This window comes from Selaginella moellendorffii, unplaced genomic scaffold (genome assembly GCF_000143415.4).
Source record: "Selaginella moellendorffii unplaced genomic scaffold, v1.0 SELMOscaffold_108, whole genome shotgun sequence".
In the NCBI taxonomy this organism is placed as follows: domain Eukaryota; kingdom Viridiplantae; phylum Streptophyta; class Lycopodiopsida; order Selaginellales; family Selaginellaceae; genus Selaginella; species Selaginella moellendorffii.
The window spans coordinates 257,904-281,410 of record NW_003314369.1 but is presented as its reverse complement, the minus strand read 5'-3'; the positions used below and the strand labels follow the sequence as shown (position 1 = coordinate 281,410).

The 23,507-nt window shown below is 50.2% G+C and overlaps 6 protein-coding genes and 1 long non-coding RNA gene across 9 annotated transcripts; 4 read left to right on the top strand and 3 right to left on the bottom strand.

Annotated features, from left to right (window-relative positions):
- Window positions 1-1,795: 1,795 nt before the first annotated feature.
- Window positions 1,796-4,577, bottom strand: LOC9631336 (CTD small phosphatase-like protein 2). 2 transcript variants are annotated; one of them, XM_024664246.1, is made up of 8 exons: window positions 4,408-4,577; window positions 4,099-4,147; window positions 3,866-4,040; window positions 3,660-3,775; window positions 3,466-3,601; window positions 2,900-3,382; window positions 2,502-2,839; window positions 1,796-2,414 (listed from the first exon to the last, which is right to left on the bottom strand). In XM_024664246.1, the coding sequence occupies exons 3-8, from the start codon at window positions 4,017-4,019 to the stop codon at window positions 2,184-2,186; spliced, it is 1,458 nt and encodes a 485-aa protein (XP_024520014.1). In that variant the 5' UTR covers window positions 4,020-4,040; window positions 4,099-4,147; window positions 4,408-4,577; the 3' UTR covers window positions 1,796-2,183. The 2 variants fall into 2 exon arrangements, with proteins under 2 accessions (XP_024520014.1, XP_002990399.2); XM_002990353.2 differs by having other exon boundaries at window positions 3,866-4,147.
- A 297-nt stretch (window positions 4,578-4,874) lies between these two features.
- Window positions 4,875-6,079, top strand: LOC9631219 (chloroplast processing peptidase). 2 transcript variants are annotated; one of them, XM_024664252.1, is made up of 2 exons: window positions 4,875-5,070; window positions 5,129-6,079. In XM_024664252.1, exon 2 carries the CDS (start codon window positions 5,129-5,131, stop codon window positions 5,858-5,860), a length of 732 nt encoding a protein of 243 aa, XP_024520020.1. In that variant the 5' UTR covers window positions 4,875-5,070; the 3' UTR covers window positions 5,861-6,079. The 2 variants fall into 2 exon arrangements, with proteins under 2 accessions (XP_024520020.1, XP_024520018.1); XM_024664250.1 differs by having other exon boundaries at window positions 5,113-6,079.
- Window positions 6,080-16,328: 10,249 nt separating this feature from the next.
- LOC9631334 (subtilisin-like protease Glyma18g48580) lies at window positions 16,329-17,655 on the bottom strand. The gene is made up of 4 exons (XM_024664213.1): window positions 17,524-17,655; window positions 17,274-17,387; window positions 16,988-17,192; window positions 16,329-16,906 (listed from the first exon to the last, which is right to left on the bottom strand). The coding sequence occupies exons 1-4, from the start codon at window positions 17,653-17,655 to the stop codon at window positions 16,329-16,331; spliced, it is 1,029 nt and encodes a 342-aa protein (XP_024519981.1).
- Window positions 17,656-18,053: 398 nt separating this feature from the next.
- On the top strand, window positions 18,054-19,000 carry LOC112342437. Its single transcript, XR_002990977.1, has 6 exons — window positions 18,054-18,138; window positions 18,208-18,305; window positions 18,362-18,512; window positions 18,571-18,644; window positions 18,710-18,858; window positions 18,924-19,000. It is a non-coding gene; the product is annotated as an uncharacterized LOC112342437 (long non-coding RNA).
- A 30-nt stretch (window positions 19,001-19,030) lies between these two features.
- On the top strand, window positions 19,031-20,234 carry LOC9631333. The gene is made up of 8 exons (XM_024664245.1): window positions 19,031-19,066; window positions 19,113-19,174; window positions 19,230-19,275; window positions 19,333-19,417; window positions 19,469-19,601; window positions 19,654-19,801; window positions 19,866-20,018; window positions 20,069-20,234. Exons 1-6 carry the CDS (start codon window positions 19,031-19,033, stop codon window positions 19,754-19,756), a joined length of 465 nt encoding a protein of 154 aa, XP_024520013.1. The 3' UTR covers window positions 19,757-19,801; window positions 19,866-20,018; window positions 20,069-20,234.
- A 98-nt stretch (window positions 20,235-20,332) lies between these two features.
- On the top strand, window positions 20,333-22,229 carry LOC112342432 (hornerin-like). The gene has a single exon (XM_024664228.1). It carries the CDS (start codon window positions 20,396-20,398, stop codon window positions 22,097-22,099), a length of 1,704 nt encoding a protein of 567 aa, XP_024519996.1. The 5' UTR covers window positions 20,333-20,395; the 3' UTR covers window positions 22,100-22,229.
- On the bottom strand, window positions 22,194-23,362 carry LOC112342433 (50S ribosomal protein L9-like). Its single transcript, XM_024664236.1, has 6 exons — window positions 23,217-23,362; window positions 23,045-23,122; window positions 22,850-22,984; window positions 22,679-22,795; window positions 22,555-22,626; window positions 22,194-22,494 (listed from the first exon to the last, which is right to left on the bottom strand). Exons 1-6 carry the CDS (start codon window positions 23,265-23,267, stop codon window positions 22,255-22,257), a joined length of 693 nt encoding a protein of 230 aa, XP_024520004.1. The 5' UTR covers window positions 23,268-23,362; the 3' UTR covers window positions 22,194-22,254.
- Window positions 23,363-23,507: the final 145 nt, after the last annotated feature.

Below are 23,507 nucleotides of genomic sequence, written 5' to 3'. Positions count from 1 at the left end.
CCCAGGAGCAGCAGAGCAGTGACTCAGCAGGCCGAGAAGCAGAACGGCCAAGATGCTTGAAGAGACGAGCAGCAGCAGCCAAGTGAGCGGCAGCAGATAGCAGCGGCAGAGTTGGCTGAGAAGCCCAGCAGTGGCAAAAGAGCTCCAAGAGAGGAGCCAAAGGAGCGATGGCAAAAGAGCTCCAAGAGAGGAGCAGCAACAGCCAAAGGAGCGATGGCAAAGCAGCCAAGAGTGGCAGAGGCAGCAAGCCCTAGAGCAACAAGATGTAGTTGCTTTGAGTGGGAGTCAGTGTCAGTTGTATGCATGCTGAGCATCTTATGTTCAGGCTTTGTCTCAGTTTGTAGACACGCCTGAGTGGGAGTGTTGAGAGTAGATGCTCAGGTAGATGCTTAGCTAGGCAGTTAGGATGATGTGGCATTAGGCAGTTGCCACAGCCCGTGTATATATAGCTTCATATATACAATATGAGCAGTCGTTGCCAGCAGTCGTGGGTGGTAGCCTCCACGCTTGTATTCGTCAGCGCTTCTTCTGTCACCCAACAAGCCTCCTCCTCCTTCTTCCTCTCCCTCTATGTAACTGATTATCTCCTCGATGATTCCTTTACTGTCGTTCGTGTCGAAGTAGAAAATGCAATCTCCTTTCTCCTTTGCAAGGCAAAGCCTTGACTACTTTCCTGTAAAACACAGCGATTTTTAGCGCTTTGCAAACAAGGAAGAGCGGAGTGACTTGCCTGGGAGTCACTGGTGGAATCCGCGTCAGCCAGTCCCCTGAGAAGGCTTTCCGGGATCAACGAGTCGGCCACACCCTGGCACCACCATCGTGGAGATTAGTTTTTGCTTCCGCAAAACACGAAAACCACCACCACCTGCTTGCGGCACATTTGCGTTCGCAACGCGAGCAGTTCGGGGAAGATTTTCGGGGCCGGCTTGCGTCCAGTCGCCTGAACAAATTCTTCTAGGACTGGCCAACAGAGCTAGTTATGCCCGACATGAACTTCCCTTACCTCGCATTGCAAAGAAGAGCTTACTTATCCTCTTTCGAAGGCAGTTTTAATACGTCCTACATGCTTACATTGTATCCCAATTGTGAACTAGGAAACAAGGTTTTACCTTAAAGCTCGGGAACTTCTTTGTAAGCTCACAACTCTCGGGCGCCGCAGCCTGCAAGCCAAGAAAAAGTTAAAAGACAAAGCGGATTGTGTGACAAAAAAAAAGTGGACCTTGTAAGTGTAAGTATGGGTCTGCAAATCGACAAAGATTTCCCTCCGTGAACCCAACAGTGTAGAAGGGAGAAATAGAAACACACAAAGTAAAGCATCAAAGAAAGTAGAACAAAAAGAGAGGAATCAAACAGAAAAGTAAACACACACACACACACCTTGTCTTTGACAGCGTCGAAGTTGAGGATGACAACGTCGTAGTTCTCCACATCCACCACTGAAGTACCTACGGACTTGTTCTCCGCGTTGTGATCATGGCAAACACGGCCGTGCTGTCGTCCCTCACAATGAGGATTCCAATTCCCGCAAGGACCAGATTCCTGCATGCCTGATCTCCAGCACACAGTCTCACAAAGAAAAGAGAGATTTCGGTACCTCTGCGGTGTCACCAGTCAATCCAGCCACAAGCGCTCGAGATTTTCTCAGCCTGGAGCACGGAAATGCCGCCGGGCACCCCACACACGAATCTGGCGATCGTTAGCTTAGAAAATCCCTAAAACCTTATTCAAACAGTGGCGCCAAGTTTTATTTAAACTCGTCTGGTTCCTGGCCGTTGATGCTTCGAGTCTCGTTTCCTGGCCGTTGATGCTTTGTCACTATAACTCATACGTATATGAGAACAACACTATGGTACACTGGAGTCTAGCGAAACACCCGAGAGGTTCTAGCATGCCAAGAACCTCTCACTTGTGTCGCTGGAGTTAAATTCCATCCCGTCGCGAGGATCGATCGAAACTCACACCAGGAGGAGTTAAATCTGGGATCTGGGAGGAAACTCTCGGAGTAGCAGCAGCAGCAGCAGGGAGAAAGCTTTGCCACGGTTAGAAGTCGTCGCACAAAACTGAGAAAAAAAATCTTCATTCTTTTGCACCTGGAGTAGCGGCGGCAGCAGCACTGGTATCATTTCCCTTCCCTGTTCTTGCTTTCTTTTCTTGTTCTTCTCTCGCTGTTCTTCGCAGCATTCTCAGCAAACTTCCGTGCAAGGATGGTCGAACATCCTTTCGGCCAAGCACGCTGGCTCCGTTGCAGCAGCGATCTTCTTGCGTAAGTTAAACTTCTTGGCGATGACTGGCCGGACATCGTCCACAGTCGCGAGAGTCTCCAGGAATGGCAGCAGCATGAGCAAGGCACAGTCGGAGCGGTCGTCGAACCAGCTCTCGATGGGAATTCCATTGTCGACTTGGAAGCCAAACGCCTGCGGAAAACGGGAAATAATGAGAGGCAGCCACCGAGAAAGGAATTAACAAAGGCGGCCTACGCTAAAACCAGGAAAAGCCAATACCTGTGGCGAGTTGTCCACAATGGCGACCTTGGAGAGATCACGGCCGAGGATGCTCAAGTCTTTGAGGTAATTGCCGTCCACATAGACGCACGAGTCTCTGAAGATCCGGTGCCGGATGAGCTTGCGCTTGGGGTCAAGGATGTTGAGCAGCTGCTCCGCGTACACGCTCTGGCTCGCCGTGAAGATGATGATCTCGAAGAGCTGCGCTACTTTTTCCAGGAACACTTGAAGGTGAGGCCTCCGGCGTACATAGACGGTGTGTTCTTGATAATTGAAGTACACCGGGAAGCTGAAGTCGGCGTCGGCACAGTGCTCCAGCGTCGAATGGACAAGCGTTTCTGCCAGATCGAGGTACAGAGTTAGTGAAAAGATTAAAATCAGAACTGCCAGAAGCTTACCATCGAGATCTAGAACGAGAGTCACTGGCGGACACCGTCTCGTTTGCTTGGGTAAAAGCATCGGGCGACAAGGAGCCACAACCTCCGAGAGATCTGGCAAGTGCTTGATGAAAAGGTAAGGATCGAAATTGTCGAGCTCGTCGGGTTCATCTGCGGTTGCTTCTTTTTCTCTCTTCTCCACAGTTTGGTGCATAGCCAGGAACAAGGCCGCAGGGTCCACATCAACATCCTCTTCCTGGAGCTGGCAAACTATTTGGTTGTGCTCGCCGAGTGAGGCGTCCTCCATATTCACCCATCGTATGCAATCCTCGCCGACGCTGATTATGCTTGAGCAAGCTAAGGCTTCACACGTAGAAGTACATTGTTCTGCGAGTGTTGAGCACGAAACCAATGCCGCATTTTCCTGAGGGGGAGAGCTGCCGAGACGGACTGTCGTCATCTCTGAAGAGTCCGTGCTTTCATCTGGACAGTCCGCTTGCTCCACTGCAATGGTTATTCGGTAAATGTCAATGGGCATGGTACTGGAAAGAAAAAAAAAACAGAAAAAAGGCTTCCCGCAGATATACCAGTAGAGTTGCAGCTCGTTGATCCTTCGCTAGCGCTTCCCTTGGATGAATTGAAGGTCGGAGAAAATAAGGACTTCGATGGTGGATTTTCTAGTGCACTTCTGAAAAATCCTGTGGCCTTCTTATCATCTTCCCCCTATACAAACCAGTCGTAAGACGTGAACAAAAGAAGAATTCAAGTGTCATAAGAATACCTGTGGCGGCAACAATCCATCACACTGTTCGGAAACACAAGTGATGAGGTTGGCTACGGCTTTTACTTCTTCACTGACGACTACTCGTGCTTTAGTGACTGGAGAAGTCGGGCATTCTGCACGAAGCAGCAGTAGTAAGTTTTAGAACTTGTGTGAATTCAAGGGAAAAGAAAAGAAAAAGTTTGATCGAAGCGAGGCATGCTTACCAATTTTGCGCTTGCGAGAAGAGGACGTGATCATGGACGCCGCAGACATGGTTTTGCCGTCCTTGCCACACATCCCAGACTCCTTTCTACGCCTTTTGCAGGGACGAGTGTCCCCCAAAGGTGTTACTCCGGCCTTCCTTGCTTTCAACTTCATAGGGCCGAAGAGCTATAGAGACTGTGCGTTTCCATGGAGCACGAATTTGCTAAAGTCCGAGGAGAGAGACCAGCCTTACCAGGATCAAAGGCTGCTCCTAGTCGGCGTTGCTCCTAGTCGCCTTAACACTGCTCCAAGAAGAAATTCGCCATTAGATGGCTCGCCCACACAAGAAGATGAAATGCAATTCTAAGAAAATGCTTGCTTGCAAGAGAGAGCCAGAATGCCGGCACACTAAACCCTCGGGAGCACGAAAACAGCCGAGAATGCGAGAAATCGAGCCTAGAATCCATGCCATTGCACGGCAGCGGCTAGATATGAGCGCAAGAGCTACAGGAAACCCCGAATTCACCAGAGAAACCCCAGAATCCTGCTGGAATCGACGTACCTTGAGCATGGAAGCGCACTGTAGCTGAAAATCCCCGAGCGGCAGCGTAGCGCCGGCGAGCGCCAGTGGGATCTGCTCCCAGCTCTCCCCCCACACTGCTCTCACTGGAACTCTCCGGCATTCCATCGCGCTAAAGCTTCGCCGGATATTCCCACCGCCGTTTCACACTGGCGTCTGGTTAGTTAAGCCAGTAAGAGCGCTCCCTCTGCTGGGTGTGGTTAGGCTAACAAGAGCTGTTAGCGGCAAGGGAAGTTCAAGCCTTGGCGGGATCGGAATGTCCACCAAGTGACCACAAGGCGTAAGATCCCTCCAACTTTACGATCCACCGGCTGGTGCCGGTTGAAACGCAAAAATCTCAAATTGGAACAAATTCGAGCCGTTGGATTCGCATATCCTCTAAATCAGCATATTCGGCTGATTCTCACGTGTGTAAAGAAACGCGTCTGGGATTTAGGGTTCTAGTTCATTCGGGGGACGAAAATTCTCGCCCCTCGGGAAGATGCTCGTCTGCGCCGGCGGCCATCGATCGACCAAGCAGGGGCTTGTTTGATTCAAGCCGCAGATCCCAGAATGGGCGCGTTAAGCTGATCGATCGTCTGGAGGTGAGGGTTTAGGCGGCGCCGGAGCTCTCGGTCAGGGTTTCTGGATTATCGCTCGCTCGAGGTAAGAGCCTCGATCTCGTTCTCTCGTGAAATCCCTGAGAAGAATGTCGTCGCTACAGATGGAATTCTGTAACTGGGGAAGCATGGCGAATGCGAGCAGCATTATCCTCTCTTCCGAGGCAATACATGGCGCCGCCGTCGCCTCCGTCAAGATCGCTTCCTACATCTTCGCGTGGATCAAGCTCAAGTCCGCCGCCTTCGTCACTCTCGCACTCTACGCCATCTTTCTGAGGATCTTCATCGCCGAGCTGAGGTACATCTCCTCCCTGTCCATGTACCCGACCTTCGAGGACGGGGATCGCATCCTCGTCGACAAGATCTCCTACTGCTTCGTCCGCCCAGAGGTGAACGACATCGTCTTCTTTCGCCCACCAGCGTCGATCCTCCAGCCATCCTCCGAGAGCGGCATCCCCAACAACATCTTCGTCAAGAGGATCGTGGCGAAGGCCGGGGACGTCGTCCAGGTACTCAATGGCAAGCTTGTGGTGAACGGTAACCCCAGGAACGAGTTCTTCACGGCAGAGCCCCGGCAGTGCGACGTGAGACCGGTGCTAGTTCCCGAGGATCATGTGTTCGTCATGGGCGACAACCGCAACCAGAGCTACGATTCGTGCCACTGGGGGCCGCTGCCCGTGAAGAACATCCTCGGGAGATCGGTGCTGCGCTACTGGCCTCTCCGCAGGATTGGGACGCTGGGAGCTCCCGAGAGCTCGAGCAATCCGTTCGAGCGGAGAGGATCACACTTCCTCCAAAAGTCGAGGTCGTGCTGCTGGAGGACGATGAGCCCGTGATCTCGAGAGAAATGGATGGTGTTACTACGTACCCCGGAAGGAGGAGAAGAAAGAAAAAATCTTTCGCGACCAAGCCAAGCATTTGGGCGATGAATCATCCGCGTTTTCTTTGGTGACACGCAACTTCGTTGACAGACACTGGTAAGTTAAAGTTCTTAAGGTTTAACAAAAAAGAATGTTGTCTACCGTACAAAAAAGATAAAAGTGTTTTTCTTTTAACGTTGTCTACCGTACAACAAAAGTTAGGGTTTCTAGGATGGCGGACAAGGAGCTGCGGAGTGCCGTCTTTTCAAGCTTTCTGTGCTCTCCAGCGCAACTGGAGAGGATCGTGGGTAGAATCCTGGGTTGCGCCGTTCGATTTAACGGGATTCTAGGTATGGGGAGTTGGAATCTTGTGCTCGACGCCCAGCTCCACCAAAGTCATCAAGGTAAACGAGAAGAGCGCGTTGCCATTCGACTCCCACTCGGAGGTGAGAGCCGCATTAGAAGCCCGGTGGCGGATTCGGGCTACGCCGCGACGCTCTTCCTGGCGGGGCTGGGCATCCCGACCGTCGTGGCAGGGCCCGTCCGCGTGGCATCGCCACCGCTGCCCTACACGCCACGCGGCAAATCCCACCTGACCGTCATGCCCGTCGCCGAGGGCGTGCCGGCGTGGGAGCTGTGGAGGAAGGGTGCCACCGTGGAGTGGAAGAAGACCGTGCTCGCTGGCCTGGCAGACGTCACCATCCGGCTCTACCAGCGGCCGTTGGATTCGATGGGGGGCATGGCGGTAGGCGCATCCGACGGTGCCGGGGCTGTCCACCTGGGACCGGTACCGCAGAGTCCGGTGTCCGAGGCGATGGAGCGCGGGATGGACGTGGGGGCTCTCAGCCCCGGGCCTTACTCGTCGTGGAAGGAGTACGCGAGGAACCACATTGGAGGGCTGGTGCTGCTGTATGGAAACAGCCGCAGGTATGGCGAATCGATACGGGCAAACGCGGCGATTTTGCTCAGGTGGCTGGACGAGTTTCAAGAATCCAGCGGGGGGAGCCGGTTTTTTCTTCACCACCCCGACTTTGGACCGCGCCAAGTCCTGGTGGATCCGGCATCGGGGCACGTCCAGTGCATTCTGGACTGGGACGGGGCCAGGACGGGGACCGTGCAGAGCTTGGCCGCTTGTTTCTTTCTCCCGTTTTCCTACTACAAGGAGGAGGATGAGGAGGAGGCCGAGGAGCTGTTTGGCTTCTTCAAGCAGCAGCTGATTCGAGGGGGGGCACCGGAGTTGGCTGGGCATGCGAGGAGGCACTGGTCGCACGAGTCTTGTGATCCTCAGGTGCTGTTCGAGGAGGAGATGGAGATGGGCACTTGGGACGTGCAGGCTGTGCAGCTTTGTGTGGAGAGGCTGTGTGGTAAGTTGCAGAAGCTGGGAATTGTTGGCGGTGAGGAGGAGGTTGCGTGCATGACCCCGCCTTGGAGCAGGAGGCCAAGCTCTTGTTCTTCGTCAGACGAAGGAGAGCGCTCACCGAGCTCCTCAGGCGAAGGAGAGAGCTCCGGGGACGACGACGACGGGAAGGCCGCCACCGTGTCTTCGGTATCGTCTGATGAGCGAACAGGCTCTTCTTGCTCCGGGTCGAGCACGGATTTTGATTTGGATTCGGATGCGGAGAGCAGTCCTAGTGCTTCTTCTGCTTGGTCGAAGGAATCAAGTTCCTGCCGCGCAGGAGAAGACGAAACCTAGTCGGAAGCTCAACGTCTTTGTTGGCTGCCACCTTTTGTAAGGTTTAAAACTTTGTAAAAACTTTAACCATTTCCCTCGCACGGCCTGTTTTCTGTCTTTGTCCATGGATTGCTCGGCTGCTGGTGAATCCCTGGTACAGCAGGAGTTAGTTTTCCCACCACCTCCAGCTCTAGTGCTGTCTTTTGTTGTCACGGCTCCAGCTCGAAGTCTCCAGCTCTAGTGTTGCAAATGGTGAAGAACAAGTGCTTCGCCTGTGGTGGCACCTTGAAGGCGACTACCGGGGGCGTGCTACATTGTGGGCGGCATGAGGTGGTGTGTAGCACTCACAAGTTAAAGCATCTGACGACGGAGGAGTGCCCGGCGTGCCTCAAGCAGTGGAAGCGGGAGGAGCAGAAGAAGAAAGAAGAGCAGCACGGCACTGGTTCCTCCAAAGAGTAAGTAGCCCGAGATCACTTTCTTTCTTGTCACTCATGGCTGGGGACGTATCTGGGACACGCGAACACATACACAGTCATCTGTCTCTCAATTTAACTTCTGAAGTGTTCTTTTGAATTGCAAAGAAAGCTCCCTTGGAGTCTTCAAGCCGACTGCAAATTCTTTCTTTCCTCTCAAGACCACCCTCGATCTTTCTTGCTTGGCTCGATCTTTGAAACTGGTCACTTGCAAGCATCGTCTAACCCTCCGGATCGCGATCCACAGCTGTGGACGGCGCAGCCATTCGATTGATTAGTCAAGGTGGTTTTGCTTTGCTCGCTAGCGCTTTGTTCTTGTTAAGTCTAATCTTCCACTGCCGGATGCTCCTGTAACCTCCACTGCGAATCCGCGGGAGCTGGAATCAGATCAAACAGGTATTATATTTCTTCCTGTAGAAAAGGTTCATTGCATTTGGCTGCTGGGTAAATACCAATAAATTCTTTAGCGCCAATTCAGCGGAATATCCTTTGACTTTATTCTTTCAAGCTAAAAGACCTTTGAGTTTATTCTGTCATTTGGCGATCTTCTGTCTCTAGAAATTGTGAGGCTCAAGCCCAGGCTCACTTTGTACGCTAATCGAGGCTCTTCTCAACTTCCAGCCCCGGTTTCAATCTTTTCTGGAGTTTCAACCATGTCCCTGTGGAATGTGGAGTTCTGGCAAACCGTCCGCGTTCGAGAATACATTCCTGGAGAAGAAGCAAAAGATGATAATCAGATACCCGCAAAGGGATCCAACAATGCGTCTAACAGGGAAAAATCGAACTGTCGGACCTCCTCCAACTGGTTTGCTGTGCAGTAGCAATTGGCAAGGGTGAGTTTATAATCGCAGAGGGCGAGGCTTAATAAAAATGTAATTTACTTTTAATCTTCACCTGGTTCAACATGGTCTTCTAGGTTGCCAAAAGGCTAGCAAAGATGAGAAGTAAAAACTCTGGGAGAGCAAACATGGATGGAAAGAGTTGCTGATGACGATCACTTTGCAAGGGGCAATCTTGCTGGACAAGCGGAAAACTAGGTTAGCCATCTAGCCATGAATATTCCTTACTTTATTCTATCTTCAAAAAAGAATCGAACCCTAGACCTATGGTTTGGGAGACCAGGGCCTTAAGCGACTGGTCTAAGCTTTTTAGTGAGCTAGCAAACCAGAACTAGGACTACTTATTGAGCAAAAAACTTTTGCATAAAGTCCTTGTTGGTTGGACTCTTCGGCATCGAACCCGGGTCTTCTACAACGGTTTACCTCTACACTTACCTCATAGCCATGCTCTCAGCAACCGGGCTCCAATAATAAAATAACAATACTATGTACTTAAACCATATGGCAGGATGTCTTTGGAAAATACATGACATTTTGGTCGACGTCACCCACCATCCCCCGCATTCACAATGCTCCAAACCGGCGCTTCGTTCTTGGAAGAACCCATTCGCGGATTTTGGAGATTCTAGATTGGTCGATCTTATGCTTGATCGTTGTGTTGAGCTGAGAAAAAAAGAAGAGAGGCATCGTCCAAATTCTCCATTGTCATTTCATAAACTTGTCTGAACTTGCTTTATCCCTTGAAGCCACCTTTGTAACTTGTTGACGAACTGCAAGTGATCATCAGGCAACCGATCCTTCGTAACTCTAAAAAGCTTACCACTACCAACGTTTCTGGGCCTCCTGTTATATCTAAACTAATAGGCACGAGCTGTTACAATGGGTCAAATGAATGTAGAAAAACAAACCTGGATGTGCGCTCGACTATTTTCATTTGATTCCCCTTCGACAGGACCGCCAGGTTTTTTAGCAGCATCTACCAACTCATCAGGAGAACTTCACAAAGCATCGCTTATTTTCTCCTTAGTTGTCAAACTGCATCAGCTTGGCATTGCTTGTGAGGTCATACTCCAGCCTATACAACAGCAACTCGCTCAGCACAAAACCGAATGCCAAGCAGATGTAAAGCTTCAGTAGCATAGCCCATGCCTAGTATAAACTGAGCAAGGTCGTCATGGTGCTCTCGTCCAAGCCTGAAAGCTCTGCAAAACAAGGACTACTAGTAAAGCAAGTACTACCAATCAGTAAAGCATACCATTTCACAACGCTAGCAACGTAACATCTCCGTGAGCAGCAAGACATCCGTGGATAAACCATGAACCTGTCATACAAAGTGCACGTCCACATATGATCATGCTCCGTTAAAATGAATGTAATCCAGTTACCTGTCAACAATCCAAAGGACGCCGTCTCAGACTCCAGGACGCTTGTGCTCCATAGGTGATCTGGATACTGCTACAGCAACGCCGCCTCCCCCATCGCAATGCCACGCCTGCAACCTTCTTGTCTTCTACATCCACATCCATTTGGCTGGCGGAGGCCGTGCAGTTGAAGGTGCAGCGTGGGATGGAGCGAGCCGGACAACCTGTGACAGAAATAAATTTACCAAACTTCTAAGCGTATAACCAACGTACCTGTAATATAGGTGGTCGAAGTGTCCACAGTCAACAAAGCAATCTGCCATGGAGGCTCCCTGAGCTGCACGGTTTTTCATCTCTTCCTTCTTTCAACATCAATGGCACGTACCCCCGCATCAACGAACACACACCTGCACGGTAAAACTAAAAGTCAGGTGTACATTCACAGCAAACACAAACTGACTCGAGAGAAAGGAAATCTTTGTACAATAATTGAAAGTTCCTGCAGCAATAATTTGAAATACCTGTATCTTACCCTGAAAGAAGTGGTATCCCAGATGGCCAATGACATCTTGGTTACAAGTTGAGGAGGTCCCCTTGGTACTTTGGCCATCTCCATACCGTGCACACCACCATCGTGAGCCTGCAGAGGCAAATCAGGAAAGAGTAATTCCATTCATAGCCCCGGACACCAAAAGCGTCTGGAAATTCAGAGATTTAACTAGGCTCTCTATCAAAACCCGAGAGCTCTCAACTTACCGCCCCGCTAGACGTCATAAAAGCCGTGCCAACTCCACAAGCGAAGCGTAGAAGAAACTCCACACTGGCATCACCCAAGACGACGCTAGATAAAAAAGAAATGATGCTCACAAACATACCGTAGAGGCGCTTTGTTTTCCAGGATTTGTTTGCCGAGCACGCACTGTGCTGAGATCGAAGAAGATGTCTTTGTTCTCGCAGCAGACAACGAGAAAGTGTCGGCCTCGAGTGGAGCCAGAGCTACCCGAAGAACGGGATGGAGAGAACTGAGCTGGAGAGGAATGAGTGTCCACCACCCATCATCATCGTCAAATCTAATGTGCTTCACACTGCCAAGGCAAAGAAGAAGAACACTATTACAACCAAGGAACCCTGGCACAGTCGTTACCTTTCTCCACGAATTTCGTATCTAACAGAGTGGATCAAAGAGACACATCCAAAAATATTTTACCCGGATCTCCACAACGAGGAAATACAGGAGCTAGAAACCTCGAATGTGAGGTTTCCCGATTTCCCGAGCAGGAGCAGCTCACCTCCCAGTCCCAGACGAGACGGCGCCAGATCCATGAGCAGCTGCGAGCCAGGGCTGCGCGGGATGGAACTCGAGCTGGACGATATTGTCATTCGTTAAAAATAAACTAGGGCAAGCTTTGCAAGCATATTGCCGCATTTTCCCACTCTATTCTATCTAGATGCAAAGAAGAATCGAACCCCAGACCTATGCTTTGGGAGACCAGGGTCTTAATCGACTGGTCTAAGCGTTTTTAGTGAGCTAGTAAACCAGAACTAGGGCTTCTCAGAACCAGGCTCCAATAATAAAATAGCATCCCATATACTTAAATCATTGGAAAATACATAGCGTTTTGGTCAATGTCACCCACCATCCCCTGCATTCTCAATGCTCTAGGCCGGCGCTTCGTCCTTGGAAGAACCCATTCGTGGAGTTTGGAGATTCTAGATTGGTCGATCTTTGCGCTTGATCATTGTGTTGAGCTGAGATAAAGAAAAGCCCAAGTTCTCCATTGTCATTTCATAAACTTGCCTGAACTTCCTGTCTGTGAAGGACCTCTAGTTGAAGCCACTTTTGTAACTTAGTTGTTGACGAACTGGAAGATTCATCAGGCAAGCGAAATGCTTTATTACTCTCAAAAGCTTACAGCTTCAAGAGACACCTCATCTTCTCAGTGGAGGTAAAGCAAGACAAACAGCTCCTCCTCCTTATCTCGCCGAGAGTATGCACGGCGTCATTCTCCATAAAGCTACGCATCGTCCAGCCTTGCCAACTTGAAGCCATTCATGAGAGTGGTGTAAGTAACCACGTCTGGAGAGCTTCCAGTCTCGGGCATCCTCTCCAGCTGGTTCATCGCCTCGTCCATCTTTCCCATTTGGGAGTTGTTACTGCACCCCAAGAGATCGATCGCCTGAGATCAAGGCCTGCTCCAGCCGCTTCAGCTTGCAGGGGCCTGGCCGTGTATGGCTGGAAGATGGTGGCGGCCACTTCCTCAGCATACTCCACAAGAACAGCGTCCAGCCAGGCCTCCTTGCACAGAGCGGTGATCTTGGCGTTGCACACACCTCGGTATCGAGACGTCGCCAAAGCCGTGCAAGGTGCCAGGGAAAAGACTACCATCTCGGGCAGGAGCTCTTCGCGCGAGATCGTAGAGGCAAGCCCGGAGGAGAACACGCAGGAAGCAGATGGGGTGGCAGTAGCGCGTAGGAGAAGAAGAAGACCGCATCGGATGATTTTGCCGGTACCTCCGGCGCTCGGACATGCAAGATCGAATCTGATCCTACACTTTCGTACGCATTCTCATTTAATAAAATTCAGCCAAAAACAGATTGAAATAAGCAAGTTTGGCGCAACATTTTGATTTTCGGCTATGAATTTTGGGGCCGATCAAAGCGGGCACGGGCATTTTTGAGCTAGGTTATTTTAAAAAGCGGTAGTATGACGGACCAAGTGTGGATCAGCAGGGACGATGGAACGACGTGGAAGGAGTGCGAATCCAAGTTCTTGTCCGAGAGGATTCTCGCCGCCAAGAGCTCCGGCACGACCAAATTCGCCTTCTTCTCGGGATGCCTGGCGCTCACGGTGGTCGACTTGAAAAAGATGACAGTGTCCAAGACCTGGGGCCGCAAGCCATCCAAGATCAAGATCTCCAAGTCAGAGTCTAGCTCCACGCCAGAGTCTGGATCCAAGCCAGACTCTAGCTCCACGCCAGACTCCATGGCTGCAACCTCGCCAGACTCCATGGATGCAAGCTCGCCAGATTCCATAGATGCAAGCTCGCAGCGCATCCTCTTGAACTCGGTGCCGGTGTGGCATCACTCGGCTCTTCAGCTGGTTCCAGTGCCCGGCGAGTGCTCCGAGGGATCAAAGCTCACTGGAAAACAGTGGCTGGACTGGCTCGTGGACAACAAACTCGCGGAGTTTCTGGAGAAAGTGCATGGAGGGAGTGACATGAAGCTGAATCCTTACGTGGTCACGCCCGGGGAGAGGGAGAAGCATCCGATCTATAGCAAGTTTTGTGAGGCTTTCTACAACCCGGAAAGAGGTAAAGTTTCCATCTTCTTTCCAATGCGATCTAATTGGAAGTATAGGAACGGAGATGGGATCGATTGGCATCGGCTTCCACGGGACTCCCGAGGTTAACATCGATTCCATTCTTCGCAATGGATTCAGCAAGAGCTGCCACGCAGACTTCTACTTTGCGAGGTCGGCCGTGTTTGCTAGAGATTATTGCCGCCGCGGCCATCAGCTCTCACGCGTTGTCATCGTTTTGGATATTCAAAGCAAAACAAAAGATGGCAACATTTGCGTAGTTCCATGCGGGACACCACATTACTTACTCCCAATCGCTACCTTTTGGATTTAGCTTTTTGAGCAGGAAGATATTTTAGTACATTTTTTTCTAATCTTATATGCCAATCAATTAGACTAATCACTTATGCTAGTCTTATGCAATTAAACTAATCAACGGAGGAAGATTATGAAAGTTTATATATACTTCTGGGGTTAAGGTCAAGTAATTTAGTGAGTATGAACAAAATCACTGTCTTCTTGATGGTGTTTACTTCCTCTTTTGGACCAAATGACATGCCTTTTCACAAGAAATTCAAAAACACACACACACACACATGTTTTTTAGATGGGCTACATTGGTTCTTTTTATTAGTTTTCTATGTATAAACCAACTTTGATTCCAATATATAATTCCAGACTATTCTACATTACCAATGTATAAACCAATCTATAGCTTTTGTGAGATTCAATGGCTTCCTCAACATTCTGAAGGCAGCCATTCATGGAAACCAAGCATTTGATCTATCACAAAAAGTTATGGAAAGGAGAAATCTTTTTGTAACATTTCAAAGATTGCTAATCACATCAAGGATGTCCTCGTGGGAGGTATAACCTACTTTCCGCACAAAGGCAAGCTCACCTTGAAGCTCAAACACTTCATTACCTTCATCACCTTCCTTTCTTTTGTTTTGAGGGAGTTGGTGTCTTGCGAGCGTGCGTCACACGATGATTCGAAATCTTTACAATGTCTTTGAACACTGTACTTCGTTTCTACTCCGCTCTGTTCTTGACTCTTCTCCACTACTTGTAATAGCATGTCTGTCCAGTGTGCCGCCTTCCTGAAAAGGAAACATGTACATATAAAGCGACTCTTTTTCTGTTTCTGCAATTTCTCAAGGCCTGTCAAGTTCTCAATCCGCCGCTCTCTGTGAAGCAATATAACTAAGTATACCTAACTTGTCGATGATAAGCCTGGTCTGGGCTCCATGAGGTTCTCTTTCTTTGTTTGCTAATATAAAATAAGACAATAGATAAGTGGAAAAACAAACCTTGCTACTACTGCTGTTACACACTCTTTCGTTTCTTCTCGTTCTTCCATGATATCATCTTTTTTAAGATGTCTTCGGCCTTCCAATTCAGAACTATTGGAGCGGAATTGCAATTTCTCCATAATGTTCTCTGATGAAATCAAGAAAAAAGTCTTTAGCCGACGTCCATCGACGTTGCTGCGTGTAGCTTGGACCAGTTTTGAACTGTCTTCATGTTGTACAGGTGTACATCTGGTGTTGATCGCTCTAGTAACTTCTTCTATGAAACTCCTTGCTTCTCCCAAACACTCGTTCATATGTAGGCTGTTGATTTTCACCCTGGCTTGTACAGCTCCAAGCGGTGAAAGAGTACATTCCACTTTAGGGCAGAAATTACACTATTTATAAACTAGTATTATGGTTGATGGAAGGTAGAGGAGGCTCTTGACTAAAACCTTGGAGGGGCTTGGGGAAAACTTCTTGGCAGAGAGTAGAGTTTTAGAATAGCGCTTGGATGACAAAGGCAAAGTACCTTGACCATGTCTCAGCTCCTCAAGACAAGAGGACGTTGTGAGCATCATTGTTTCCAAAACGTTCAAGCAATGACACCAAATTTGATTTTGGCGCCAAAATTTTGAGAGGGTTAGGGCGCGCGCTCGAGTTCTTCGCGCAATCAAGGAAGGGGAGCTCCGCGATCTGCCGCTCCAGGTTAATTTCGATTTTCAAGAGCCTGGAGCTCCTGGGCTACAAGAGCATGATTTGGATTGATTTTGCGCGCTCATCTAGGCCCAGGCGCAACGTGGGGATTTGGAGATCACGAGGACAGCCGGGCGATTTCGCTGTGAAAGAAGCGATCAAAACAAGTTCTTTATTGGCTGCGACGATGGAACGACGTATCCTCGCCACCAAGAGCTCGGGCACGGCCAAAATCGCCTTCTTCTCGCGCTCACTGTGGTCGACTTGAAAAAAGATGACAGTGGAAGACCTGCATCCAAGATCAAGACTCCAAGTCATTATTGCCGCTCTCTTGCGTTTAGGATATTCAAAGCCAGAGAAAAGATAGCATCGTTTCCAAATCGCTACTTTCTGTTAATAAATTGTTATTGATTTACAAGACAACCATACAAGTTCAAGGTTTTCGAGTAAAACCCATGCGTAGCATATAGGTAGCTCACACCTTGCTGGAATTGTTGATATTCTCATGAAGGTTTTGGCTCGATGGTCAACTAGATCTGCCATCCAAGATCAAGATCCCGGGTTTTCGGCTCTTTAGATGGTTCCAGCGAACTTCTTCGTAATAGCAGGAGCTACTGAAAAAACTTCTACTTCAGCTGTATTTGCCATGTCATCGTTTTGGATCTTCAGAGTCAAAAGAAAAAGATAACATCGTTTGCACTGTTCCATGACATTGCTTACTCCCAATCGCCACTTCTTGAATTACCATTATTAGGGCAAATTTGAATTCAAATTTGGCATATTCTCTACAATATTTTAAAGAACCCTACATTCCGGTCAGGATTTAGGGTTTATCTTCATGGCGATGGGACTCTTGACCTGGTGCTTCCCATCGCTCCAGCTGATCCACGCGAACGCCCACTCGATCGGCGAGCTTGGCGCCGCGGAGGCATTCACGGTGAGCGTGTAGGCGAGTTTCTGGCCGATCTTGGTGAAGGCGAGCTTGGAAGGCGCCACGGTGATAGACGCGGCTGTGGAAGCCTCGGCATTGGTGATGGTAGCGGTGTAGGTGGATGCTTTCTCGGGGCCGACGTTTGTGAGCGTCCGCTGGGATGACTGGGGGACCGCGATTTCGAGCGCCGGGAAGGAGAAAGAGGGATAGTTGAGAGGAGGCCGGGGATGCTTCTTGGGCGATGGACAAGTAATGTTTGGGTTTCCAGAGATTGTTCGCAGCTGGGCCGAGGTGAATCCATCGCTGCAAAGGTGAGTCACGTAGTCTGCGACGTCCAGATCGTAGACAAGGCCAGGATCAGCTGCTAGGACCGGCTGGACTTCTCCGGTTCCATAGTCGAATGGAGTTCCAGTGTCTCCAGAGTCGACCTTCATCACTTTCTTGGTATTGTCTAGATTGTTTGCTGCAAGAACAAGCGAAGTTTAAGATCAAGTTCTCACGGTTTTTCTTTTTCTTTCGTTTGCAGGGAAGAAGAAAGCTTTACCTGTTGTCATGATGGCCGACTTGATAGCCGCTGGACTCCATTTCGGGTGGAGCGATTTCACGTAAGCGATGACTCCCGTGGCATGAGGACAGGCCATGGATGTTCCGGTAAGAAATCCAAACTGTTGGTTAAGTTCTCCATTCTCGGTGGCTATGTTGTCAGGCCAAGCTGCAAGGATGTGAACTCCCGGAGCAGCAACATCCGGCTTCGAGCATGGAACAAGAAAAAAAGCAAAGAACAAAGGTCTGAGTTAACTTTGTGCTTTGGAGAGCTTGCAGCTTCTTACTTTGAGAATGCTTGGACTGAATCTGCTAGGTCCTCTTGCTGAGAAATACGGAATGACTGGTGCGCTTGAAGTTGGCAGTCCTTGGTTGGGCTGAGAAAATTCCAAGTAAACATGCTGAAATTTTTTTCAAAGTGAAAAGCTTGCTACTATACCGATTCTGATGTCAAAGAGCTATCGCCCCTGTCCGTAGTGCTTGCAGCGATGCTTAACATCCAAGGAGCAAAGTTTGCGATGGATCCCATCATCGGACCACTGTTTCCAGCAGAGGTTGAAATACTGATCCCGTGTTGAGCGGCATGAAAGGTTCCAATCGCAACGCTGTCTTGGTCGAACGACGCTGGCGTCTCGGCACCGAGCGAGATGGACAGGATGTCGACTCCATCTTTTATCGCGTCGTCAAAGGCAGCCAGGATCCCGTCGTCGCTACACTTTTTGAAGATCCAGCAGACTTTGTACACGGCGATCCGAGCTCCCGGTAAGCCTCCTCGAGCTGTTCCTTTGGCTGTCCCGTCTGAGTTTGCTCCTGGAACTTCTCTTCCTGCAGCTGTGGACGCTGTGTGTGATCCGTGCCCGATCTCGTCCCTGCCGGATTCATATCTCCTCTCGCTTACGCCGAGCTCGTAGTAGCGAGCTCCAATTACTTTCCTGCGAGAACATCCTTTCAAGTCGAACGGGAGCCATGCAATAAGAGAATGAGGTACCTGTTGCATATAACTTGTTCCGAGACGTTAGTGGCACCGTTTACGCATTGTCCTTTCCATCTCGACGGTACAGGTCCCATGCCGGCGTCACTGAAGCTCTTGGATTCCGGCCAAATGCCTTCACGAAGCCAGAGTTAGAGAAAACCAGCGAGACAAGAACCAAGGTACGTACCAGTGTCTAGTAGACCGACTATCACGTCTGAGGATGCATTTAATGGGACTTGTTTGGACAGTGAGAGGCCTAGAAAGTCCCACGATCTGGTCGTATGGAGCTGGATGTTTCTGCTGCGAAAAACGCTCACAACTCCAGGCATTCCTGCAAGATCAAAAGGTGAGATTTTCTCCTCTTGTTTTGTATTCTCAGCTGATCACCTTTTATCTTTTCAGCTTCATCCGCTGTCAGTGTTGCCGAGAATCCACTGAAAGCATAGTTGTAACTATACCGGATCTTGCTCGCTGCCACCTCCATGCTGGAAATGAAGAAAAAGGAAGTCGTCAATCAGCCAGGAGGAAAGAAAGCAAAAAATCGCGACGATCTGTAAGTTCTTTAGCTTGCCTTCCAAAGACTTGCGCAAGGATTTGATGGTGTCCTGCAGTGACCGATGCTGGCTCGATCCCGGCTTGTTTTCCTCCCATGTAAACAACATAAGTCTACGAACACACAACACAGGTAAGCGATCGCTCTTTCTATCAGTCGAGAATTTACTACTCACGTTGGTAGTGGGATCATCGTAGGCTCTTCCAGATGAAGTGACGCTCAAACACAAGAGCGCTGGGAGGACGATGATCTTCCAGAAATGCTGGAACGCCATGGAGTTTCTCTTGAACAGCGCCGCAAGCTCTTCTTTATTCGTTCAAGCTTTGATCATTGGATGCTCAGCCCAGTGGGTGAAATTTCTTATGCCGATTTTATCTTCATGCTTAAGTTAGTTTTCTTGTTTTGTTACAGCTATCTACGTGTGGTAAAGTGGAGCATATTTTTGATAGTTTGTGACTAATTCTCTTCTTATACTCTTTTAAAATTTTCTTCCCGCCAAGACTCTAGGGTTCTTGGGCATGGCGCCTCAAAATCTTGGAGCGTTTGGCAATCCGGTAGGCTCGATCTCTGTCTCTCCTCCCTGATGTAGCTGATTTCCAGGCCAGCAATGACGGCAAGCGTCGCCGAGAGCAGGATCTGGCAGCTCCGCCCGTCTGGAAGAGGTTATCGATTCACGAACGGTTCTCTTGTGGATTTGCTAGAGAGGAGATTTTGCAGGAAATTGCTCCAGGGATCGCAATTCACCAGCGGTGTCGTCGTTCCGGTGAGTGGAGTGTTTAGATTTCGTGTTGGTGGGAGGAGATGGATGGATTGATTGTAGGTATTGCCACTTCCAAAAGACTTGGACTTGGACTTCGAGGAGAACGAAGCAGCAAATAACCACGGGAGCTCTTCACTGTTTAGAGGTGAGCTTGGATTTTCATTCCATAATTGTCTCTTAAATCGAGTTTCTTTAGAGGAGATGGAAACGCTGGAACTTCCGTCTCTACCTTCCGTGATATCTCAGGCTCGACCAGAAATGCTTGAGTCTTTCCGACGCTTGGTTTCACCAAGCTATTTTCCACTTGAAACTGGGAACAAGAGCGACAGGTTTGCTTTTCTCTTTTCTTGTGGCAATGATGAAAGCTCTACTGTTTTGCAGTGACAAGGCTCCCCTCTCACCTTCTGGCGTCCACAACGACGATCTCGCTTTCGCTGCCCAACTTTTGGATTACAAGCGGCTTTCAACAACGCGGAGAGAATAATGAGGGAACAAAAACCTCGTTGTTTAAGCTTGCGAGTTGGCTCAGGTAATTGCGTGCTCTATCCTGCACCCCAAATCTGGTCAAGATCCCGGCTTTATAAAATAAGCAGGCTGGAGAGGAGGATTCTGATGGCGAAGTGGTTTTGGATGGTCGCATATTTCGTGTTTTGGGAGAACTTGACGTGACGAAAAGATGGGCAATCGCAAGTGACCATCGGGTCCCGCAGATGAGAGTGGCTCTTGTTTTGTCAAAGAAGCAACTGGTATGTAAGGTCTCGCTATTTTCCACTCACCGGTCCTGACTCTGTTGCAGCTTTTGCGTCTGCAGACCTTTGGAACACGTTGGCGTTCACACTTGGAGCTAAGCCACTTCCACCAAGTGTAAGCAAATGATGTTCTCCGTTATCATTGCGAGCAGTGTATCTGTTGCTGCTTATTGGGCATCGGTTAGTGGCCATGACAAGGACCACGCATTACGTGGTGGGTCTCCATTGCTCTTGATCTCCTCTGCAAGTTGGTTTGCTTCCTTATATATACTATCCTTGCTGCTGGTTTCTAGCATTCATTCTCGTTTCATTGTCTCATTTTTATTCATTCGGCTCTCGTTCATCTTGGCTGCGCTACTGTTCTGCATGATCATATGGAGCTACTCAAGCCGATTGTTGTGCTAACTTGTCTCTTGTCGATCCTCGTCCTGCAGGTTGCTGAAGCTCGCGACAAGACGTTGGTTGGCAATGCAGACTCTTACGATCACCCTGAGTTTGGAGGCTCCGTGAAGAACCACAAGCCCGGGCATGGCGTGGTCCAGCCAGATGATCACAAGCCTGGCCACTCGGACGTGTCGACGAACAATCACAAGCCTGGGCACACCGGTGGGTTTCACACGGAGAACCACAAGCCTGACGCAGCTATACCGCCGTATTGGACAGCGGGAGAGATGTCAACGAAAAATCACAAGCCCGGTCACTCGGACGCGTCAACGAACAATCACAAGCCAGAAGTTCACGTTGACAACCACAAGCCTGGTCACACCGGTGGAGTTTCAACTGACAACCACAAACCTGGTCACACCGGTGGAGTTTCGACTGAGAACCACAAGCCTGGTCACACCGGTGGAGTTTCTACGGAGAACCACAAGCCCGGTCACACTGGTGGAGTTCATACGGAGAACCACAAGCCCGGTCACGGTGATGCCGTCGCTCAATCTTTTGCCACTGTAGCTGCGGATGTTTCGACAAGCAACCACAAGCCTGGTCATCAGGACTTCTCGTCGAAGCACCACAAGCCTGGTCACGGTGATGCTCACACGGACAACCACATTCCCGGTCACACTGGTGGGATCCACACGGAGAACCACGAGCCCGGCCACCCGGCTTCCACTGCTGGCGTTCAACCCGACGGTCTGCTCGGTGACATTGCTCGCCATGTAGGCAACGGAGTTGGCAACGTGGTTGACGGACTCGTAGGTGGTGGCTCGGGTGCCGGGCTTGGACTCGGCGCTGGAGTTGGCTACGGTGGTGGAAGCGGCTCTGGCGCCGGTAAAGGCTACGGTGCTGGGACCGGATATGGAGCTGGCTCTGGAAGTGGAAGTGGCTCGGGATATGGTAAAGGCACTGGCGCCGGCTCCGGCTATGGAAGTGGCTCTGGAAGTGGCTCTGGCTCCGGCTCTGGCTATGGAGGTGGCGCGGGACACGGTGCTGGAAGTGGAAGCGGCTATGGGAGTGGAAGTGGCAGTGGACACGGTGCTGGAAGTGGAAGCGGCTATGGCTCTGGTGCGGGTGCAGGACACGGTGCTGGAAGCGGAAGTGGATATGGCTCGGGCTCTGGTGCCGGCTCTGGTTATGGCGATGGCTATGCTCCGGGACATGGCGATGGTTATGCTCCGGGGCACGGTGCTGGAAGTGGATATGGCTCGGGCTCTGGCTCCGGTTCTGGCTACGGCGAGGGTGCCAAAGGTGGCGATGGATATGCTCCGGGACACGGTGCTGGAAGTGGATATGGCTCGGGCTCTGGCTCTGGCTCTGGTTATGGCGAAGGTGCCAAAGGTGGCGAAGGCCATGGCTCTGGTTCTGGAACTGGAAGTGGCTATGGGAGCGGGGGAAATGGTGGCGGAAGTGGCTACGGTTCCGGCGCTGGTTCCGGCTCTGGCTATGGAACTGGTGGAACTGGAGGGAGTGGCTATGGCTCCGGCTCTGGCTCTGGCACTGGCTCGGGATCTGGCTATGGTGGAAATGGAGGCAGTGGATATGGATCCGGGTCCGGGTCGGGGTCGGGGTCGGGCAGTGGTGGCGGTGGCGGCTACGATGGCGAGAACGAAGGAGAAGTCGCGGGTCCGGGATACTAGACGATGGCTCGGAGTTTCTAAAAGCTTGGTATCATAGAATGAATGATATCAACATATAGTAGGCTTAAACGTTAAACATTGTAAACGTTGTGGCTTTGATCACAAAATAATATGGTTTGATTTATGTGAAGAAAAGAGAGAGAGAGAGCTTATTTCTAGTCTTTGGGTTTCTTGGATGGAGGAGCACCGTTTGGATACTTTGGTGGGAGATAGACCCGGTCGTGGAGGTAGTTCTTCCTGCGAATTCTCACTTTGAGGAACATGGTGCGCTTACCTCCCGGGAGTGGCAAGTCGGGTGGTAGCCGGATTGGTACTTGGAAGTGGCCGAGTTGCGTGAGCGGCTCCGGGAGATCGAAGTGCCGCTCCACCACTTCGATCTGGAGTTGCCTCGCTACCTGGTTTCGATCCATCCATGGTTTAGATGAGAGTTTTTTTGGAAGTGGTGCTTGGATTACCTCGGGTACCAAGTCGCGAGCAGTGACGGGGAATCGCAGTGTGGTGGGATCCTTGATGATTTTGTAGAGAACCTGGGAAAAGATTTAGACAAAAAGAAATGAGGAAACGAGAGAGTGGATGTACCAGGCCACGGGTATCGAATCGATGGAGCATTCTCTCGATGTCCCTCCTTTGGATCTTGTCTTGCTTTTGTCTCTCCGCTTGTTCTTCGTCCTCTTTGGCGACTGTTGGTGGAAAGAACTGGAAAAAAGAAAAGGAGAGATCAATCCATATGAGCAGTGTTTCTTCTTCTACCTTGAGATTTTGCTTGACCAAGTTAACGTATTTCTCGATCGCAGGCATGGCCTTGAGCTGTGGACAAAGATAATTCCGCGCATAGCCAGCGGAAACCTTGACAATGTCTCCAGCCTCTCCCAGCCGATCCACGGGCTGCCAAATCGAAGAAATCTCTCAAAACCGAAGGAGAAGAGCGATGAATCGAGCACAGACCTCCGTGAGAATGACCTGGAGGAGCTTCTTCACATGCCGCGCTTGCAATGCGCTCGCTCCGCCGCCGCTCCGCCATGACTAGCAGCGGCACAGAGAAATGTAGATCAGCTAGCGCGATGGATGGATGGATGGATCGATGGAGCATAAACCCTAAACCCTCTCTCTCGCCTACCTGGTGGAGGAGAGACGAAGACGAAGAAGCAAGGCGACGAGAGACGATCATTGGACCGCCCTAGATTCCCCGCGCATATACCTTTAGGGCTTTTAAAAGGAGAAGGGGAGAAAAAAAAGATCCATCCATGGACAAATGCGCGACGCTGGAGGAAGAGTACGCGGAGCTACAAAAGGTTTGATTGATCTTCTTCGCTATCGATGATGGAATCCATTGAAATTCTGGATGGATCGCCCAGGAGAGCTTGGAAATCACTGCGCTCCTCCGCCGCGCCAAGCAGAACAAGCGATT